This window comes from Catharus ustulatus, chromosome 2 (assembly GCF_009819885.2).
Source record: "Catharus ustulatus isolate bCatUst1 chromosome 2, bCatUst1.pri.v2, whole genome shotgun sequence".
In the NCBI taxonomy this organism is placed as follows: Eukaryota; Metazoa; Chordata; class Aves; order Passeriformes; family Turdidae; genus Catharus; species Catharus ustulatus.
Window position 1 is genome coordinate 90,657,536 of NC_046222.1, and position 20,659 is coordinate 90,678,194.

At 42.8% G+C, this 20,659-nt stretch overlaps 1 protein-coding gene across 2 annotated transcripts; it reads right to left on the reverse strand.

The window, feature by feature from the left end:
* Positions 1-48: 48 nt before the first annotated feature.
* PLCXD1 (phosphatidylinositol specific phospholipase C X domain containing 1) lies at positions 49-18,390 on the reverse strand. 2 transcript variants are annotated; one of them, XM_033051945.2, is made up of 7 exons: positions 18,233-18,390; positions 13,721-13,863; positions 10,261-10,397; positions 6,913-7,041; positions 6,225-6,380; positions 2,797-2,980; positions 49-1,531 (listed from the first exon to the last, which is right to left on the reverse strand). In XM_033051945.2, the coding sequence occupies exons 2-7, from the start codon at positions 13,830-13,832 to the stop codon at positions 1,251-1,253; spliced, it is 999 nt and encodes a 332-aa protein (XP_032907836.1). In that variant the 5' UTR covers positions 13,833-13,863; positions 18,233-18,390; the 3' UTR covers positions 49-1,250. The 2 variants fall into 2 exon arrangements, with proteins under 2 accessions (XP_032907836.1, XP_032907835.1); XM_033051944.1 differs by lacking the exon at positions 18,233-18,390 and having other exon boundaries at positions 13,721-13,904.
* Between the last annotated feature and the right edge of the window lie 2,269 nt (positions 18,391-20,659).

Here is a 20,659-nt window from a genome sequence, read left to right on the forward strand (position 1 = left end):
CTACTTAGAACCAATAAAACAGTATCACAGAAAAGAGAAACCAAACTATTTCACTCCATATTACAGAGAGAGATCAAGTTTTATTAAATGACAAGGGTACAAAAGAGGGCACAAAAGATAGGCAGAAAAACTTCTGCAAACATTAGCAGACATCTGAATTTAGCTTTTGCATATAAAGTGCATCTAAAAAGTGAGGTATATGGAAGAAGTTGCATAGTGAACTTTACACAATAATTGGTTTTGTTTTAGTCCTGATGCTTGACATTCCTCTTGCCTTCATGATGATTTGTTATTACACAGTTAATTTAGAAAAACAGAATTAGTATGTTATGGGAAATGCATAAACCTCTTAGTTTTGACATACGCAAAAACTACTTAGTGAAAGGAAAAATAATTACAGACCTACTAAAATAGCTTAATAAAAGACCAGGTGTGAAACCCTAAATGACCATGATAGAAGCCAAGAATCTATGTTTCTAGGGCAGTTTAAGTTAAGATCAGGAACTTGTTTCCTTGTTCGTTTTCAGTGTAAGGCATACTTAGGCAACACCTAGTAAAATATTTAACTGCCCCCGCCAAACTGTGTAAGGGCCTCATTTTGGTATCTCTATCCCAGCAGAACTGGCATGACTAAGTGCAAATTCAATTACCTTTTAAAAATTCCAAATAATTTTGGGGCTACCCTGTTTGTAAGGTAGCTCCTTACAACTCACCACAGTGGTGTATACATAAAATCATTTCAAATTGGACTGTCAGTGCAGTACCTCTGATAAATCAAAAATATTTTTTAACTGTTTGTTTAACAGAAACTATGAAAACAGACAAGTCAGTTTCAAACTGATATAAAAGAGTAAAAATTTGGGTTGCAAGTAATGCAGAATATTCTTACAATCATAAGAAAGATAAAATCTTTAGATCATGCAACTACTGACATTTTCTCTCCTTCTTAGTCCCGTGAAAAATAAGATTGAGTTCTTGGGACTTTCAGTATTGCCAGCTGCTACAGCATGAAAGCACCTCCAAAAGAATTACACCTATACCATAGTTCTCTAGCGACTACAGCAAGGTACACCTTCTCTCTTTTCTGTCCAAAGGTCTCAAAACCCTGATGATGCTGAGAGACTTTTTCCTACTGATCCTTGAAGGCATTCCTGGTTTTAATTAATTGGACCTTTATGGGATTCAGGATGTTTACACCAGGGTACAATAAATGCAGACAAAGCCTTTTCAACTTTTCATGGCTTAAGAAGCTAAGAGTCAAGTGCTATTTGTTCCAGTTCACTTTGACAATGCAATGGAGGGTTAATTTTTGTGTTAAGTTCTATCACATCTTTGACAAAATCATTGTTTCCTATAAAGTCTCCAGCAATGATGTTAATACATTTTTTTTTTGGTCCTGGATACTGCTGCTTTATCCAGATTTTCAAGAATGGAAGACTCTGGAGTGTCATTTTCTTCAATGATCCAAAGGGGTGTACGAGAATATACCTTAAATTTTCAGTAAGGTTAATCCCTGCCACAAAGAATTTTCCTGAAACAAAAATCAGAAAGTGACACATGAAATATTCTTTTGAGGAGAAGAGAAACTTCTCAGTATTGCATTATCTTCATATCTCATTCCAGTGAGGATCATTAAAATACTGACTTCACACTCTTAACTATATTGTTTCATGTCCTTGCAACTGTTTCCCCTTGTTGCAACACCATGCTGTAGTAAACAATTCCTCAGCCATGCTTGGTTATACAAACATTCCAGTTTAGCTAACTTTGTCCAGTTATGCATTGCAGTCTAAAGGTTCTCCACTGACTAGTCCTCCTTTGTAAATTATGTTTGTTTCTGTGAGGGTTGCATGCAAATGCTTAGCCTTCCCTCGCAGTGGATGGGAACACAGGGTGCACCCACGCGAGTGTTTGCCTTCGGCTGGGGGAGTGCATTTCTGAGCGGCTCCCCCATCACCACCCCGTGCATTCACTTCAAAAGCTGTGTCAGAGGTTCTGAATGAGCCTCTGTCAGATTACACTACACTGCTGTTTAGTGTGCGGCTACACCCTTCTCATACTGCTCTTGTAACACAGAATCATTATGTTTGGAAAAGGCCTCCAAGATCATCGAGTCCAACATTTGATCAAACACCACAACAACTAAACCATGGCACTAAGTGCCACATCCAGCTGTTTCTTGAACACCTCCAGGGGTAGTGACTCCACCATCTCCCTGAGCAGCCCATTCCAATGCTTAACACCCTTCCAGTGAAGAAACTCTTCTTGATTTCCAACCTCAACATCCCCTGGCAGAGCCTGAGGCCATTTCCTCTTGCTGGTTGCCTTGGAGAAGAGGCCAATTTCCACCTTGCCACAACCTTCTTTCAAATAGCTGTAGAGAGGGGCAAGGGCTCCTCTGAGACAAACCTTGTAGGGGCTTCCTTTCACACCAAGGCTAGTGGAATGCACTTCTCTCACCATCTGTGCTGCCTAAAGCAACAAGCACTGGGCTGAGGAAGCAGCCACGAGGTGGGCACAGCTGTGCCAGGCAGCTGGTCTGCACCAGGGGCTCCCTCTCTGTGGGTCACACGAGCCAGGTGGCTGCCACAATCTCTGTAGTCTGTGTGCGCACACTGACAGTGTCCACACCAGCAAGGACAACGTCACACTCACCCGGGGCAGGCAGAGCACTCAGCAGCTCACAGCACACACAGGGTGGTTATACCCCACAAGGCAACAACTGCCCAACTTCCTGCTTGTTTTTCATTGCTGTAAGTGCCCCTTCTCTCCTCTGAGCAAACTCCCTGTGCCTACCTGGGCGGCCCATCCGCTTCATGCGCTCCAAATACCGGATAAGAGCGCGAGTGGACGTTTTGTTTCCCCACCAGTACGGGATGGGGGGCCACAGCTCACAGTGCTTCTCCAGTTGCACCTCCTCTTCGTACGAGACTATAACCTGATGGCCGAGGTGCCACATGGTCCGCAGTGTTGGCACCACCTAAAAGAAAGCACACCAGGTTGAAGTCAGCAACACAGCAAATATTTATGTGTGACATCACTTTGGCACAGATTCAGTTCAGATAAAGCTTTTAAATGAGCAGCCCAGTAGGTGATGGAGTGGTTTACAAGCTGCAGGGCAATAGAACCCTGGAAGCTTCAGCAAATTCCTCCTTTCCTCAGAGAATTCAACTATGATCATGTGCATAACTCAAGGTCTTACACCTGTGAAATAGGAAATCATCCCTGTGTCAGCCTTCACGCACAAGCCACTGCTCCAAGTTCCTTAGGGGAGGAACACACAGACCATCTGCTGCAAGAATGCAGACAGAGAGAAGCAGGAATCATTTTGGCAGATTCTGCACATTGACACAAATTTGGCACAGTAACCATCAAAGAAAACTGAACTGCTTAAAGCTTGGAATGACTAAATGTGAATCACCAAGAGCTACATTAATTCTCATTTCTCTAAGTGGAAAGTTTTTAATTTTTAATTGAGAGAGAGGAAGACCCAAGTCAGACATTTTCTCTATCAGATAGATGGGCTAAAATAGCTGTTAAAGTTAAGTGTCTCAATATGAAATTACATTTTCCAGCCTCAGAAGTTACCATTGGAGAGAACTGAGGCCCTCTGCCTAGTTTTATTTGCGAAACAAACATATTTAATGGGCACTGTTTTTTCTAAGAATGTTGTAGTTTAAAACTACGTTTGCTGCTTCTGAAAAAGAAACTTGTGGCTTTTTGATGTTCCTATTAGCTTATTCATTTAAACAAAAGCCAAGGCACTTGAAAATTAATAATGTACATATTTGAAGAAAGCTGAGGGTTGAATGAATCCCTCTCAGTTCATCCACAAAAGAGAGAATGCAAGCTCCCATTAGGTCAGAAAATATTTCAAAATTAAGGTACAAACTACTTAAACCACAAAACTTTGTGGTTGACTGAAGCCTTTGCTTTATCCCAGCTGCCTTTCTAAAGCTGGAACCTCTTAAACAAACAAAGATGAGCAACAAAAGCCAAAACAACCAACTACCAGAGATGTGCATTTGAACACAGGTGCTTATTTTGCAAACAAAGCAGAAATGAAAGTCTAACAAGGGATTTTTAAACCCTAGTAATCCAGATCAAAGGAAGACACCTTGAATAGTTAATACAATTAAAATTGCAAATGCAGTGTAATATTGTCACGCTGTGGCCTGTGCCAGTACTACATATAGACCTTGCCTGAGCAGCTGCTTCATTAACACTTTGACACTTAATTCTGTACAACAGAGATGTGGTCTTAAAAGATAGTAGGTAGTGGTTAATTTTAGAATAAGACAACAAGCACTTGATATTTGATGGCAAATATGAATCTGTGATCCTGAAAAATCCAAGAGGTGCCTAATCTGCAATGGTACCACTAGCAAAAGTGGTGAGATCCATTGTGCTGGTCACAGACCCCATAGATATAAAGTTTTCCTACTCGAGGGAAGTACTTGGTTTGTCTTTTCTCCAGTTCTTTTCCTCTGTCCTCCTGGACATAGCTCAGAAATGCTCCTTCTTCAGTGCAGTGATCTCAGACCATTCTTTCAATACCCTCATTCAACAAATCGTCATCAGCAACTTGCCCCTTCTGCAGTTACTAACTGCTCTTTTTTAAGAGCTGGCCGTGTGTCTGAAAGCAAATCTGACCACCTTCTCCAGTACCTCTGCTCATCCACAACTTACACACTCGAGTTATTTGGGGAAGCAATAAAACAGTGTCACTCACATCTTCAGTTATTCAGCTGAGGCCTGAATATTCAGAATCCCCTAGTTTTGCTGAGAATTGTTCTATTTTAACTCTGCTGTACAAAATGCTTTGAAATGGTAATACTCACACGTTACTGATACACCAGCTTCAAAGGCTGAATTTGAATCATGAACAGGGTCATCATTCTCCTGTACCACTCTCATCTCCAGGGAAAACCCTCTGTTCCTAAGCATCTTTGAAATGTTAATTGTTTAACCACTAAAAGCTCCCACACCTTGTAAAAAACAGAGGGAGCTAAAAGTCTCAACTTCTAAAATCTAGTAATCAAATATTTTCTGATTATTTAAATTAAGGCTTTTCTGGAGGTTTGGGTAACTGTAAGAGTGGTTAGGAGGTCAGTTCCAAGTCAATGCCACCAGAAATGCATTGAGGGCAGAGATGTTATTAAGAAGGACCTCAAGAAGTTGATGGAAACCTTATGAAGCTCAACAAAAGCAAATGCAAAGTCCTGAACAGACTGACCCCACACACCAGGACAGACTGGTGGAAGCTGGCAAGGAAAGGACCTGAAGATTCTCAAAGACATCAAGCTGCACATGAACCAGCAGTGTGCCCACCTGGCAAAGGTCAGTTGTGAACTGGGCTGTATTAGCAAATGAGCTGGAGTGAATCCAGCAGCACACAACCAGAGCAAGCAGAGGCTGGAGCAGAGGTTGGAGCATGACACACAGGGACAGGCTGAGGGAGCTCAGCAGTCTGCCCAGCATGAAAAAATGAAGATTGGACAGGTCTTACTGCTGTCTGCAAATACCTAACGGGTACTTGTAGAGAAGACTCCTGAGATATGCACAGCAAAGGATGGAAGGCAGCAGACACAGTAGAGATTCTGATCAGACAAAGAAAGAAAACACAGTTACCGCGAGAGTGGTGAAATTTTGCAGAGAAAGGCTGCGAAATCTCCATCCTTGGAGATAACCAAGAATGAACAGGACACAGCCCAACGTAACTTTGAACCTGCTCTGCATGGTGGTGTTGGACCTCCAGAGGTCACTTCCAACCTAAACTATTTTAAATAGAAAAAAATAATTTATGATTATTGCTGTGAAAAGGTAGAAAATAGATTATTTGAATTCTATAAATATGTAAGGTGCATAGCTTCTCTTTTCCTTTCTTTTTTCTTTCATTTTCCTTTATTTTCCTCTCTTTTCATTTCTCTCTTCTTTTCCCTTTCCTTTCCAAGAAAACTCAGACAGGACAATGGATGACAGTTGTCTCTATAATTCAACAGACATACAGTCAAATTTTAATTCCCTCCTCCACACTGTGGAATGCAGGTTTGCTTGATCTCCTCAGTTCTATTAGGTAATGACCTATCTCTGATGCAGCAAATGGTACCTTTCTGAGGTTAAAAACACAGTGAAAGTAGAATATATCTAAAAATTTGGAATCCAAGCTCTCACTGTGATGTATCATTCTTTTAAAAATGAGAAAAAAAGGGTCTCATACTTACATATCTAGGACACAGTTTACACTGGAAAATCTCTTTTATACAGGCAACAAGATGATTATGAAGTCTCTTGGTTAATCCATCAAAATTTCTGCAGGCTATGATAACAACTTCCTGAGGATGAGTTTCTAACCACCTCAGAATTTCCCACAGAATATCCTACAAGAAAGAAGTATGGCAGCTTAGAAAGTTATCTGTGCTATGCAGGGGAAAGAACATACAATCAACAGAGCAGTGATAGTGGAGTAGACTCACAATCACAATAATGAAAAACTGTTTTCTCAAAAAAACAAACAAACCAAAAAAGACCCAGAAGTGTTTCTGTAATTATATAGGGCTTTAATGCCTTCTTCCCTTTAATAACTTCTCTCCTTACCAGGGAAACAGGAATGCCCTGCGTATCATCCTGAGATAACACATGATAAACCCCAGAACACTGGGCATGTGGTAGGGGAGAGATAGTGGAGAGCAGGCACGAAGAGTTTGAGGATGAGAAAAAGATTGATGCTCCAGTATCACATGCCGCTGCTGAAACTAACTTCCAGCCCTGCTGATTTTCTCTAGTTTGAAGTCCTCACAAAAGAAAAACAAATAACCTACTCAGAAGACCTTGGGCCAGCATTTTTGGATTATGATGTCCCTTAAATGAAAGAAATGGCACTGGGTTTATAGCCAAAGGTAAGGAAAATACCTGCACGGTAACAGTTGTGTAAACCATATGCACAAAGTACAAATTCGTAGATGGATCATTAGCCTTGTGGGCAATCCTGAAATCCAGATATCTAACTCCAGCTTCAAGTTGCTCTGTCACAGTCAGGACCTGAAAGGTGAAACAGAAGACAAAGGTCCTGAGAGCTTGAAAGAGATTTGTTTCTTTAGTTTAGAAAGCTAAAAGAGGGGTACAAAGTTAGTCCTGTGGCATTTTACAGATTTTTCATCTTTAAAATGTCCCTATATGGCACCAAATTGGAAGCATTTTGCTCTCTGACAAGAGGGATTCCAATTTCCCTGCAGCATAAACTGCAAGTACAGATTAGATTAGTTTCAGACAGTTGCCCTTTTTGTGTTCTGAAAGTTAAAGATCAATTAACCTGTGCATAAATACATGATTGCTCTTCACACAACTATTCGTTTAAAAAACAATTGCAGGATCAGCACCTTAGAAGTGCCGTATTTAATTTATTAGATCAAAGACTTTACTGTGGTTGTCTCTGTGGACCTCACATATCCTCAACAGAAGGAAAAACAAAAATAGAAAAATCTACTGGCTATTGCTCTTTTTCAAGATAAAGATTCTTGCAAAGCTTGAATTAACCTGTAGAAGTCCTACAAAACAGAGGCACTCCTCTAGATCCACTTCCCTCGGAGCACTTCCACTGGATTTGAGGGTTGAATAGAACTGGTGATAAAGCTGTTTCTGAGGCAAAAAAATTATATGTCTTTTCCTTATATCAGGACTCTCTTAGCTTAAGAAAATAGAAACAGCTTAATTAAATTTAAACACTAATTCGTTTCAGTTCAACCTGCTAGGGATAAAAATTTAGGCTTCAGAAACCACACATGGTACTGATCTAAGTCAGAAAGGATTCAACGAAAGCTAAATCAGTACAAGGCATTGTTCTTGAACATCCCAATTTGTAGCTTTAGCACTGAGGCACAGCTTAAGATACATGGCAGGATGCTCACCTTGCCTAGTTTAACCCCCTAACTTCCTGATTCTTTGGACATAAATTTAGCATCCCCTGAGGGGCCAGGTTGGGACAGACCAGCCCTGTGTGCCCCAGGGTCCAGAGGGGGCAGTGGCTCCAGCCAACAACTCCTGCTGTGCCTGCTTGGTCCTCACCAGGCTAAAGCAGTGGAAGGGATGATCCCTTTGCTTGGAGTATGTTGGAGACAGGAGTGTACATGGCTGTAGGTCATTTACAGCCTTTGTGGCCAGAAAAAGCACCAAAGGAAATAGCTGCTCTGAGCTGCCCTTCAGATGAATTCATTTCTTATCTGTTGACTACACAGAAAAATGAGACAAATTAGACTTTCTAATTAATTGCCTGGGTTTGGATACTGAATTAGGTAGTGTGAATATTGCCCCCCTAAAGGGCAAAATTTGAAAGGAAGCCCTGAGGAGCAATGCTGCTCAGTGCTTTAATCTCACACCAGGCATCCAGGGCATGACTGGAAGTTACATTGCCATTACACAGGAAACATTTGGGGCTCCAGACTGACAGCCACAGAGGCTGGGGCTCAAGCAGACAACTCCCAGGCACTGGGCCATCCAGGAACTTGTGGCTCCTACCATCAGGAGGACTCTGTGGTGCCTGTTCTGGATACCAATGGGTGGAGTCATCTCCCCACACAGATAACTGGAGCAGGCAGAGCTAAGGAGGGGCAGGATTGTAGCTTTGCCTCTTCCCTATCAGCACTGGGCCACTTCCTGCTTGTCACACTGGGTTTGCACCAGAAAATTACTATAATCTTGTTAAGAGACTGTTTGCCAACAACAGGGTCACTTTGCCAGCCAGAAACCCACAAACTAAGAGGTTTCTAAATCTTTCATTGGCTGAAATCCCCCTCAAAAAAAGCAGCTCTAGATAAACAAGGCTCTGTGCTAAGCAAGCACCCTTCAACATCAGTTCACCATTGCTGGTTCATATTTGGTACCTGGTAGTGTCTAAGATTCCAGCTTGCCGGAGCTGCTCAAACACAACAAAAGAAACCTTGGCATGCTCAATGCCACTTACCAATTATTCAGTTTTAATTCCTTAATAATGAACTACTCCTTCAATAAAAATTAAACCAGAAAGAATGTTGGTACCTCTGATGTCAGGAAAGTCTGTTCTTTGGAAGAATCTTCAAAAATCATGATCCCCAAATTTGTCTTTAAAATACATTTGTGAGGAACAAAGAAATAACTACTAGTTTAATATTTGCACATTTTAAAAAGTTAACTAAACCTTACATGATGGACCACATCTTCACTCTCTTAATCTTTATAGGAAAAAAAAAATCCCTTCAACAAGAGATTCTTCTGTTTATGCTGCTGGTGAAATACCCACTACAGGTGGAGAACACAGTTGACATCTCACACAACAGTGATAGCAAAAGTTACAAGTAAGTACCTTCTGAACAAAGTGCAAGAGAAATAAAACTTCTGTCAATTACATTAATATTAAGTGTTATTTACCACCACAATAAACATGTGGAAAAGGGTTTCTAGTACTAAGTGGTCAGGTTTAAGCAACAACTTTAAGTATCATCCCTGCCTCACCTGCATGCTTTTTCCCCAGAAAAGATGATCAGATATGTATGGCTGCTATCTCATGCTGCAAAGTGCTGAATTTAGATAGGAAAGGGTGGTTTTCTTCATATTAGCTGGAATGGAACTGTGGTTTGGATTTGTGTCAAAAACAGCATTGATTACACAGGGATGTTTTTGCTGCTGCTGAGAAGTGCTCACACAGTCAGGGCCTTTTCAGCCTCTCACCCCACCCCACCAGCGAGGAGGCTGGGGGTGCACAAGGAGCTGGGAGGGGACACAGCCAGGACACCTGACCCCAACCAACCACAGGGATATCCCACATCATAAGGAGTCATGCTCAGCATATAAAGCTGGGGGAAGAAGAGGGGGAAGGTTCAGAGTGATGGTGTTTGTCATGCTAAGACACCATTACACATGATGGAGCCTGGCTTTCTTGGAGATGACTGTACACCCGCATGTCCATAGGAAGTGGTGAATTAATTCCTTATTTTGCTCTGCTTGCCCATGTGGCTTTTGCTTTACCTATTAAACAGTCTGTATCTCAACCCACAAGTTCTCCAGCTTTCAGCCTTCAGTTCCCTCCCCTATCTCACCCAGGGGCAGCGAGAAGCAGCAGTACAGGGCTGAGTTGATGGCTGCAGTTAAACCACAACACCCAAGCATGGAATCTCATGAGAGCACAGATTTCTGGGCAGCAGGCTGTCTTGTCATTGTACACTCTCAGTCCTGCAGCACAAGCTTCAACTTTTCCAAGGCAAGAAGAGAACATCAGACAATGGTTACCTGTGTTACAGACCACTTCATGATAATGGGCTGCACAATGCAGGGTAGACATTTGCTTAAAAACTTCACCAGCTTGGACTCATTGCCACTAACAGCAGAGCTTTTATCCAAACAGTAGGTCATAGTGTCGTGACTCCCTGTAGAATACAAAAAATAAATGTACAGAAAATCTCTTTTCTTAACCACTCAAGACTACATTCCTTGGCTACATTTCATGTGCACACCTGATAGGCCATCACATTTGCAAGCCACACAATCTATATTGTCTGAGACTCTCTGTAGTTATGGCAAAAAGGTGGAATTGTCTACAGAAGTTGTTCACCTAACTTTAATAAGCGTAGCTTGAAATCCCTGTGAGGGGAAGGCATTGACACTTTTCAATAAAGCAGCCCCCCATCTAAACTACACATTATTGTTGTTTGCCCCAAACCACAATAAAACAGTTTCAAATGGTGTCTTCCCTCAAAATAATTATCTTTATGTGAAAACATTTTTTTCCAGGGAATAAATAGCTGAAGGCTGAATTTATCTAGAATTTGTCCTGCTTTCAGGTTTATCCAAATGCAGGATTTCATTGTGCAAGACTCTCATCTCTGCATGGGAAAATATGACTGAAATCAGAAATTCATGTTCTTACATCTTTGACTGGACTAACACTTCAGTTGGCACTTTAAACACTTATAGCTGCTAAAAATGTCCTCCTGAACTAAACCCCCACCTCCCCTACAAAAACAACAAACAAGGTGATTGAAGGTTTCTGAGGCAAATCCAAGTCTAAGTTTATTAGTGAAAGATAAACAAGATCCTCATTTGATGGACTTCAAAAATTACCTGACTCTTTCCAGCACAGGGAATTATGCAGGCATCAGAGCCAAGAACAGTCTGCCCAAATATTTTATTTCCTTCAAGTCTTAATAAATCTGACACATCTCTTGCATCACATTTAGATGAAACTATTGCAACTCACAATTTCATCAGGACAGGGAACCAGTGATTTTGCTAGCTTTCCTGTTCTATTATTTCTTCCAGTTTTATAAAGCATCAATAAGAAAAGCTAACAACTAATGAAGTTGCTTGGATCTTAACAGAGTATCTGCAAAGTATCTTATCATTTTGGGGTTTAAGTCTTCTGTCCAACAAATAGTTGACTGGTGCTAGGAACTGCTTTCTTGAATTGTCAGTCTTACTGGTGCCAGTGGTAATATTTCTAGTTAACAAAGTAAAAAGGATTGGTTTGGAAATAAAAATTCTTTGGAACTGTCAATAATAGTTTGATGTCTCACTCCATTTTTTTCACCTTCTAAAAGCCTTTTTTGATCTATTTTACTGCTTTAAACACCCAAACCACACTCACTGCAGATGGAAGATCAATATAGAGGGCATGCAATAAAAGAATTGTGTGTTAGAAAATGCAAGAGTCAAACTATTAAATACCTTTGGACCAAATCCAAGTCTGAAAGAGATGAGCAGGATTTCATTGATGGGTGTTGCATCCATGGATGCCAACCAGCAAACACATAGTAATCTTTTACTCACGAGTCTTTTGTGATGTCATGAGTTACAGTAATGAAAGGAAGATGGGTACATCCATGACACAACATATATGATGCAAAGATAGTGAGGTAGCACCAAGCCAAGCAGCTCCAGACCTTGAAACCACACCTCCCCAGCAGCACTGTGCTGAATCTGGCGCAAGCACAACACTAATTAATGAGATTTGCCGCTGTCTCCTCATCATGCTTTCAGAATCCACTCTGTCATGTTTCTTGCATGCCTTCTATGAGATAAACTTCCACTTCCAAACTGGGTTTCCTCCCTCTGGAAACCTGCCAGAGCTGTCTTGACCTGGTTGGTCTTGATCTGTTTGTGTTCTGACTTGGGCTAGATCTGCTTTGTAGGTCAGCTGGACAGACACCAAAATATTCCAAGCTAATAGCCAGCAATGCTTTGTAAAAGTCCTCTAATGTTTGCTGAAATGGACTTGCCTTCAGCTGTTCTTCATGCCTGTTCTCCCTGCAGGCATATTCACAAGAACAACAAACATTTGCAAGAATAACAAGGTCACCCTTAGGAGGGGAGCCCGGAAGGCAAACAAACACATCAGCAGGTTCTCTACTTTCTGTGATGGCCAAGAAACAGGTGAAAGTCTTACAGAAACAACACAGCTCCTTTTCCAGCAAAACAAAATCCCACTGAGTGTGCTACTGACTATTGAATGGTTTTTGCAATAGGAATAAAAAGAGAGAAAGAGAAGACTATTACCTTCTTTCTTCAGTCAAAAGACAGATATCTATTTTCTTTTTTCCTCTCTTGATGGTTAAATAAGAAATCTAGAGGGGTTTTTTTAATACCACCTGCCCCAGTCCTCTTACATAGGCTTTATAGACTTTTTATAGGCTTAGTACATCCTAAATAGAGATGTGCTTGTTTTGAAGTTAACATTAATTCAAATGACATTATCTAAGTAGCCTCCATGAAATAAGTTTCTGGGTTTCAATTTTAATTGGAACTCCACACTCCATCAGTTCACAATGGGCAGGAAAAAGCCAATACACTACAATCCTTGGGTCTCCCAAGGGCTCTACTCAACTGGAGACAAGATTTCACACTATCTCTAAATACATGTCTTTCCTAAAATTAATCTGTGATCCAGTGGCCTACATAAAGCATTCATCTACGTGCTGTGCTGCTTTCCTCCAAACTACCTGTCACATCTACAGGTGTGAGAGAAAATGTGGGTGAGACTTTTCTTTATTACTGTTTTTGATGTGGAGCCAAAGGAAATCACCCATGAGCTGATTCCTCCCCATGTATCAGTGAAATCACATTATACCATAGATTTTTGGGACAGAATGAGGTAGGGGGTGGAAATAAAGGCAGGAGAAAGAAGCAATAATATGACCAACAAAAGTTAATAATACATAGGTATCATTTAAATGCATTTATGCATAACATGATAAATCCAGTTTTTATAAGGTCATGTAGAAAAATAACAGTCTACATTAATAAAAAACATGTTAATTACAAGTCTCAATTCTCCTTTCTCTGCAATTTCACAACCTCTTTTGGACTGTACAAAGAAATAAATAATAAGGTAAAATATTAATTCTCCCCTCCTGGAAACATTTTATTATATAGGAAGTAATAAGAATTAATTAGGAAAATTTTATCATTGCCCAAATAAGTCAATCCATAGATTAATAATAGTATCTGGCAAGATGATGCAAGGTGCCTCTTTCTTTTCATTTCTAAGAAACAATAAAAAATTCCTTTGTTAACCCACCCGTGTAAGAAACCCAAAACATTACAGACCAACATTATTCACATAACATCACACAAACCCTCCCCCACACACTGACCCAAATAATAAACATAGCCATCCTGAAATGGGACAAACAGGATATTCCAATGCTTAAATGGCAAGCTAACAAAACAGTGGAGAACAAAAGTTAATCTTTACCTGGGAGAGCTAAGTTATAGAGGGGAATATCCCAGAGTTTCTCTGGCAACTGTGACATCCATTGACCATTTTCATGGCACACATGAACGAAGGTTTGCAAAGGGCCTTCCATTGGTATGTGCTCTGGGACTTCATAGGGTGTTCTGAGAGGGAAAAAGAAAAGAAAAACAATAAACCATTCCATATACTGTGGTTGAATTAATGACATTGCACCTGTCTAGGATGGATTTATAGATATTAAAATATGCCAACCCTTCTCTCAGGTGGTTGCAGCAAAATGTCAAGAGCATGTCAGCCACAACATATGCTGCTTTTGATAACACTGTCTCCCAGCACAAGGTCAAAGGGTGGGTTCCAGCTTCAGGCTTGCAAAGTGACCAAGTGAAAGAAAAAACCAAGCCAAGACAAATATACGCAGTTCCATTGGTATGGAGAAATTACTGTTCTATTGGCTATTGTGAAATCACAAGGAGTACCTTTCTCCAGAGTGAAACTGTGTCCATTCCTTCACCCTTTGCAGTCCCAGGAGCACAGCAAGGGGACTGATGGCAGGGCTGGATGGGGGCTATGTCTACTACCCTCAGATCCCTAGAGAACACTTACGTTGAAGGATCAAATCAGGTGCCACAGGAGAACATCTATGAATGTACATCTTTACAAAGATGTGAGGACACTGGATTTGCAGGTCATGCCAGCATCTGGGGTCAAAGAGGAAAACTTTCCTCTCCTTATTCCTGCTTTGGAGAACACCAAAAATTTTTTTATCACCCCTACAAATCCATTATCATAAGTATTTCAGTTTGCTCTGACTTCCCTGAAACTACTCTGGAAGTGCTCTTCTCTGTGATCTGCACCATTTGCAGTGGTCATGCAGGAATGCCAATCATGGCATCACCAGGGCCTGCTAGAGTTATCCCTTTCATTTTACATTTATGATCTCCTGGATTGTGCAGAACACAAAATAAGCTCTCCGTGTTTTGAAGGCTTTTTTCCTAGAATGTTCCTAGTTCAGGTTGTGGTTCTGGGATTAGAGCCTTCCCTCTTTTCACTGTTTTCAAGGCTTTGTTTTGTCACAGCTAGTGTTAGATCATGGCACAGTGATTACCATCACTAATATCACAGCTTCCTTTTTAATACTTTTTTTAAAAGCTGCCAATGTAAACTATTCCTTCTTATCTGCTACAGCAATCACAGTCAGATATGTACTTTTGAGGTTTTGTACTCTGCAAACACCCTCACTGGTTCCTTTTGATGCATCTTAGCACATTCATTCAAGATTGTTTCTCCTAGGAGGTGGTTCGATTTTTATTATATATAAGCCACAGTGGGCTTATATGAAGAATATTTCCTTAAACAGGGTGCAATAGATTATTTTTTCCTTTGACAGTCCCATAGGGTCAACTGAAAGGCAACTTTAGGAATTGCATTCCTGACTTTTATGTCCATACCACACAAAAAGATACAATCTGCTTTTATACTGGCCAATGCACAAAGCATTACCTGCCTAGCCTGCCTTGCTGTACCTTCAGTGCATCTTTGAGCTGAAAGAAACAAATGGTCTCTATATGCTGCATTAGTTATTCTTATTCTTGGAAAAATATGCAACTCTCAGGCAGATCAACTCACCCATCCTCTGCCTCTGCAGTTTAATAAGATGAGCTTTTGTCCTCCACAGACGCTTGTTCAGACAAGAGATGTCTGCAGTTAATTTTGTCACCTTTGGCTGTTTCACTTTTCATCAGACTGCACACCACTGGTCACCCCCAGCTGCTCTGCTCTAGTCTCTGAACCAAGCAGCATCAGTGTGGACAGGGACTGCAGGTGCTTAAAACAGCATTGCTGTTCAGTAAAGACTGGATGGTCTCTGTTCTTCTTCAGCTCTGAAGCTGACAGGAGCTGTGAGGCTGCAACACTCCAGCATACGCAGGTCCTGTATGCAGACTAGAAACCTGACTATAGGCATTGTTTTTCCTGTTTTGAAGGGGGGAGATTTGTAGCTCCCTTTCCAGAGCTCTCCAATTCCCCAAAGCCACCCACAGTCCCCCAGAACAGGCACTCATCACCCTAGGGACTCATAGCAAGACCCTTAAGTCCTGCCAGGCAGTCCTGGTACAGGCTCCTTTGTACCAATAGCACCCCCAGAATGCATCCAAGGGTGCAGGTTTGCCTGCTGCCACTCTGTCCTCCTGCCGTGTGCTCTCACCACCTTGCTTGGGCTAAAGCAGGCACAGCCTCACTGCTGACAGAAAAAAGCTGGGTTTCTGCCATGCTGGTCCCTTTCTCCAGTGCACCACAGAGTTAGGATAGCACATACTAAGGAAGTCCCTGAAGAGGCATCAACCCCTGCAATTGCCTTTGTTGAGCTGTACAAGAGACCCCTTGGCAGTGCCCAGCCAAAGCCCACGGGCAGGAGGTTCTCAGCCTGGCACAAAATGCCATCATTACCTCTGCAGGACCAGGACACTTCACAAAGGGTGTCCTGCTGGGCCTGAGGAAAGCCAGTAGAGAGCAGAAACAGCAAGACCAAGACACACTCACTGCAGTCCTGCAAACCAAGACATGTGAGAGTTGCACATGTCATTCTCTTCCTCTTCTTCTTCTACAGTACCCTGAGACTGGGGATGGTGGCCACTGGTGGTGCATGGCAAGAGCTGCACCATGGCCATCTGCTGATCAAGTCCTGTACAAAAGTGACTGGATCAAGTTTTTTCCTGCTCCCCCATGCAATGCAAAGCCCTAGATGTTCCCACTGACACCTCTAAACTCAGCTGCTGCCTTGTGTTTTAGGGGTAACCTTTAGGGAGAAACCAAGGCTTGCCCGGAGAAATGAAACTGCAACCATTAGCTGCTGCCCCTCGTGATTAAATTCTAAACTTCACAAATGAGAACTGTTTATTTATTTATTCCCCTTTTCCAGACAGGTAAGTCCATCCTACACATAGTGTGTGATAAACTACTGTGTTGGGTTTGCATGGCAAGATTTTGGTAGTGGGAGAGTCTACAGAACTGATTTCTGTGAGAAGCCACCAGAAACTTTCCCCATGTAGAACACAGCCAATGCCAGCTGGCTCCAAGGCAGGCCTGATGCTGGCCAAGGCTGAGCCCATCAACAACAGGGTAACAGATTCAAGAAGGGGGAAAAAGTTGCTATGCAACAGCAGCCAGGAAAAGAGGAGTAAGAATATGAGAGAGACAACTCTGCAGACACCAGGGCCAGTGTAGAATGAGGGGGAAGAGGTGCTCCGGGCACTGGAGCAGAGATTCAACTGCAGCCCATGGTGAGGCAGCTGTGCCCCTGTAGCCCATGAAGATCCATTCTGGAGCAGAGTCCTCCACCTGCAGTCTGTGGAGGGTCCCACACTAGAACTGGTGAATGCCCAAAGCAGCTGTGACCCCATGGGAACCCCATGTGGGAGCAGGGTCCTTGAAGGACCTATGGTTTCATGAAGAGAGGAGCTCACTGGAGCAGATTTGCTGGCAGGAATTGTGACCCCATGCAAAGGAGCCACACCGGAAAGAACTGCAGCTCTTGGGAAGGACTGATATTGGAGAAATTTGTGGAGGACTGCCTCCCATAGGAGGGACCCTGTGCTGAAGCAGAAGAGTGTGAGGGGTCCTTCCCCTGAGAAGGAAGGATTAGCAGAGACAACACTTTATGAACTGACCTCAGCTCCCATTCCACATTCCCCAGTGCCACCGCAGGTAAGGGAGGTAGAGGACATCAGAAGTGAAGTTGCACTCTGGAGGGGTGCAGGGTAGGTGTTCTAAGATTTGCTGGTTGTTTCTCATTACCTTGCTCTGATTTCGTTGGTAATTAATTCAATATTTTCCCCAAGTCGAGTCTGCTTTGTCTGTGATTGTATCTGATGAGCGATCTCTCCCTGTCCTTATCTTGGCCTGTGAGCCTTTCATTACATTTTTCTCTCCCCTTGCTGAGCAGGACAGTGATAGAGAGACTCTGGTGGGCACTTGGCTACCAGTCAGGATCATCCCACCCACCCTCCCTCCCCTTGCTCACAGCAGCTGTCTGACCTGCCTTGGGTGCTCGGCATCAATTACATTTTGAGGACTTTACCGGGACACTAACAAGCAATAAAACATGTAGACGTGTAAAGGCGCTATAGATCGCCATCCTCCAGCCCCAGGACACCTCGAGCTGGCTGTCCCTCGGGCTGGCTGTCCCTGGTCCGGGCTGCGCCGCCGGAGCGCGGCTGGCTGGCACAGCCCCGCTGGGACACGGCCAAACCGCGGCCAACGCAGTTCCGGGAGGGAGATGTAATTAAAGAGCGATTCATTATGACATCAGTAAAACACACGCTGCAGCCGACCCAGAAGCTAAAAAAGCCCTCACGGGAATTATAGGAAACCCTGTGAGGAGCAGTAGCCGAGCAGCCCCGGCGAGGAGGGGCCGCCAGCCCATCGGGGCTTTGGGGAGCAGGGCTCCGCGCTGGCCCCAGGAGCCGCATCCCTCCCTCCCTCCCTCCCTCTCCTCTTTCCAAGCCCTTCACTCACTGCGAGGAACGATCCCGTGTCCATGCCGCTCCTCGGGCAGCCGTGCGCACCCCAGCCCGCCCGGGGCCCCGCAGCCAGGCGGGGCGGAGCTGCCCCGCCCGCCTCAAGTGGCCGCAGGTTTGAGGAAGGTGAAGAAGGGGCGGGAGGGATGAGGAAGAGGAGGAGAGGTGGCTCTGGTGAGGTGGCGCTGCCCGAAGCGCGGAGCCGCGCTCTGGATTGACGGGGCATTGCTCCAGGAGGAGCCTGCGGGCAGGGACAGGCGGGGAAAGCGTGTGCCACGCTTCTGCTGCATCTGAAAGCTGTTCATGCTAGAAGGCTTAAAATAAGTATTTACAAACATATCTATACATGAAAAGTACCTTAATTTCCTGCTGTGTCTGTCCAGCAATGCTTGTCAGGCCTTCGGCTGTGGTGAAATTCATTTATGATGCCAACTGGCAGAAATCTTGGCAGGCTCTTCAAAAAGCTTTTCTGAGTACAGAGGCAGGAGGTAAATAGATGGGTGAATGGCATGTAGAGGCAAACATGCAAATCCTCGGTGCAGTTCTTGAAGCAGGGTGTGTTCTCAGCCTTCCCAGAGAGATGGAGAAAGGATCTCACCTACCCTTTAGTGTTCCAAAAGCACACTAAAACACTCAGTTGCCTAAGGAAAAAATGGTGAGCTGAAACTCCAGCTGAAAGAAGGGATAGAGAAGATTAGCTCCCCTTTCTCCACAGAGCAGCATTCCTCGAGGGTCACCTACAATGGAACTGGGATCTAACTGCTCTGGGATCATACTGCAGTCGGCGTTAGCAATACTTCAGGCTGCTGCAGTGTGTGCTTCTTAAAGCAAGGATGTATTTTCCAGATAGGCCTTTTTCACTAACTCATTTTTGCATGAGTCAGAGCAGGGCATATGTACAGAACAAAACTTGCTGTGGTACCAACAGCAGCAAGATCAGGTTAACATTCAGCTAAATCGTTCATTGGAATCACAATGGGATTCCATTGGTGAATCCCAGGGCATCAGCGCTGCCTGGGCTTCAGGGTGATGCTTACACATCAGATACGTGTATCAGTTCAGGCTGCTGTTTATATATCAGCTCTAACAGAGTATCACAAAACTAGCTGCAGGTAGAAGCAGAATAGGTGTGCACCAAGCTGTAGCACTAGGCACAAAAAGAATGAAATGTCAAAAGGAATGAAGTAAAGCAAAGGAGAAGGTAGGAAAAGACACTATCCGATGGCTGTGTGGTTTTGCACCACCATGATAGAAAGTACCTGAGAACAGTTGCAGAGCAGTGGTTACTGTGCCCTTCATGGAATGAAATAAATAGCGAAGTATTTCAATCAGAAAACGTTAGGAGTAAAAATCAAAGTCGACTTTAATTCTTCATTTGCTTAGAGAGTTAGGACTATGAAGGTGTGACACAACAACAATCAGGCAGTCTCTGGATACTATCATGATGAATACAGTACAGCCAGATATGGTTCCAGTCTTGTAAAACAAACCTGTGTGAAGTTGTTTGGACTAAAAGGCAAAACATGACTATGGAAAGAAAAAATTAAAAGCTATTTTGGCATGGGTGTGAAATTAGTAACAGAAAACCATGAAATGTTCAGAAACCATGAAACTGGAATCCCACATTTTATTCTGAGGGCCTTAACACAGGACTTTGCACCCTAGTAATGTGAAGTGTCTGCTGAGTGATGTGGAAATGATCTTGCAGGTCTCACCTCAACAGAAATACTCTATCAGGAAATCTTAAGCCCTGTCCAAACCCTTCTAATTCCCAATCTTTCAAGTCTGAATTTGTGTCTCAGTTCTTTGTTTGCACTGGAATTAATAGAGATGTCAAGAGAGTTGCTCTTGGTTTAGTTCTGAGATCACAATCTCTCAGCAGGGATTTAGGAATTCCATAAACCAAGGAATTACAGAAAGTTAATCAGCAAATGATTAAAACCCTGAATAAACATGTCTTCTGAGGAGCAGTCAAGGCAAGGATAGCTTTTAGCAGTATTTGCAGAAATAATGATAAGCAAATTTCAAGATGAGGAAACAGGGACATGAAAAAGGCCAAGATTTACCCTCCTCACAAAATAAATGTCTGCATTAAAAAGACAGGACAGAACTCAAAAGACAAAGAACTTACCCAGAAGAAGCTTATCAGGTTTTGAAGCATTCAGTACTGAGGAGGTTTGAAGCTGGTAGCATCTGAGTGAGTCAAAACAGGCAGATACATCAGTGTGGGGACTGATGGAAAGGTAGGTCTGATTTATAGCTGTGGGTCAGAGTGAAATTTCTAGTTTGTTAGTCACAGAGGCAGCAGTCATAGAGTCTTAAACTGGACTTTATATATTTAAACAATTTGGCAAACCAAAATATGTTGTTCTCAGTCTAAGAGAAATCAGTTCATTTGTTCAGATGAATTAGAGGTTTATGACAT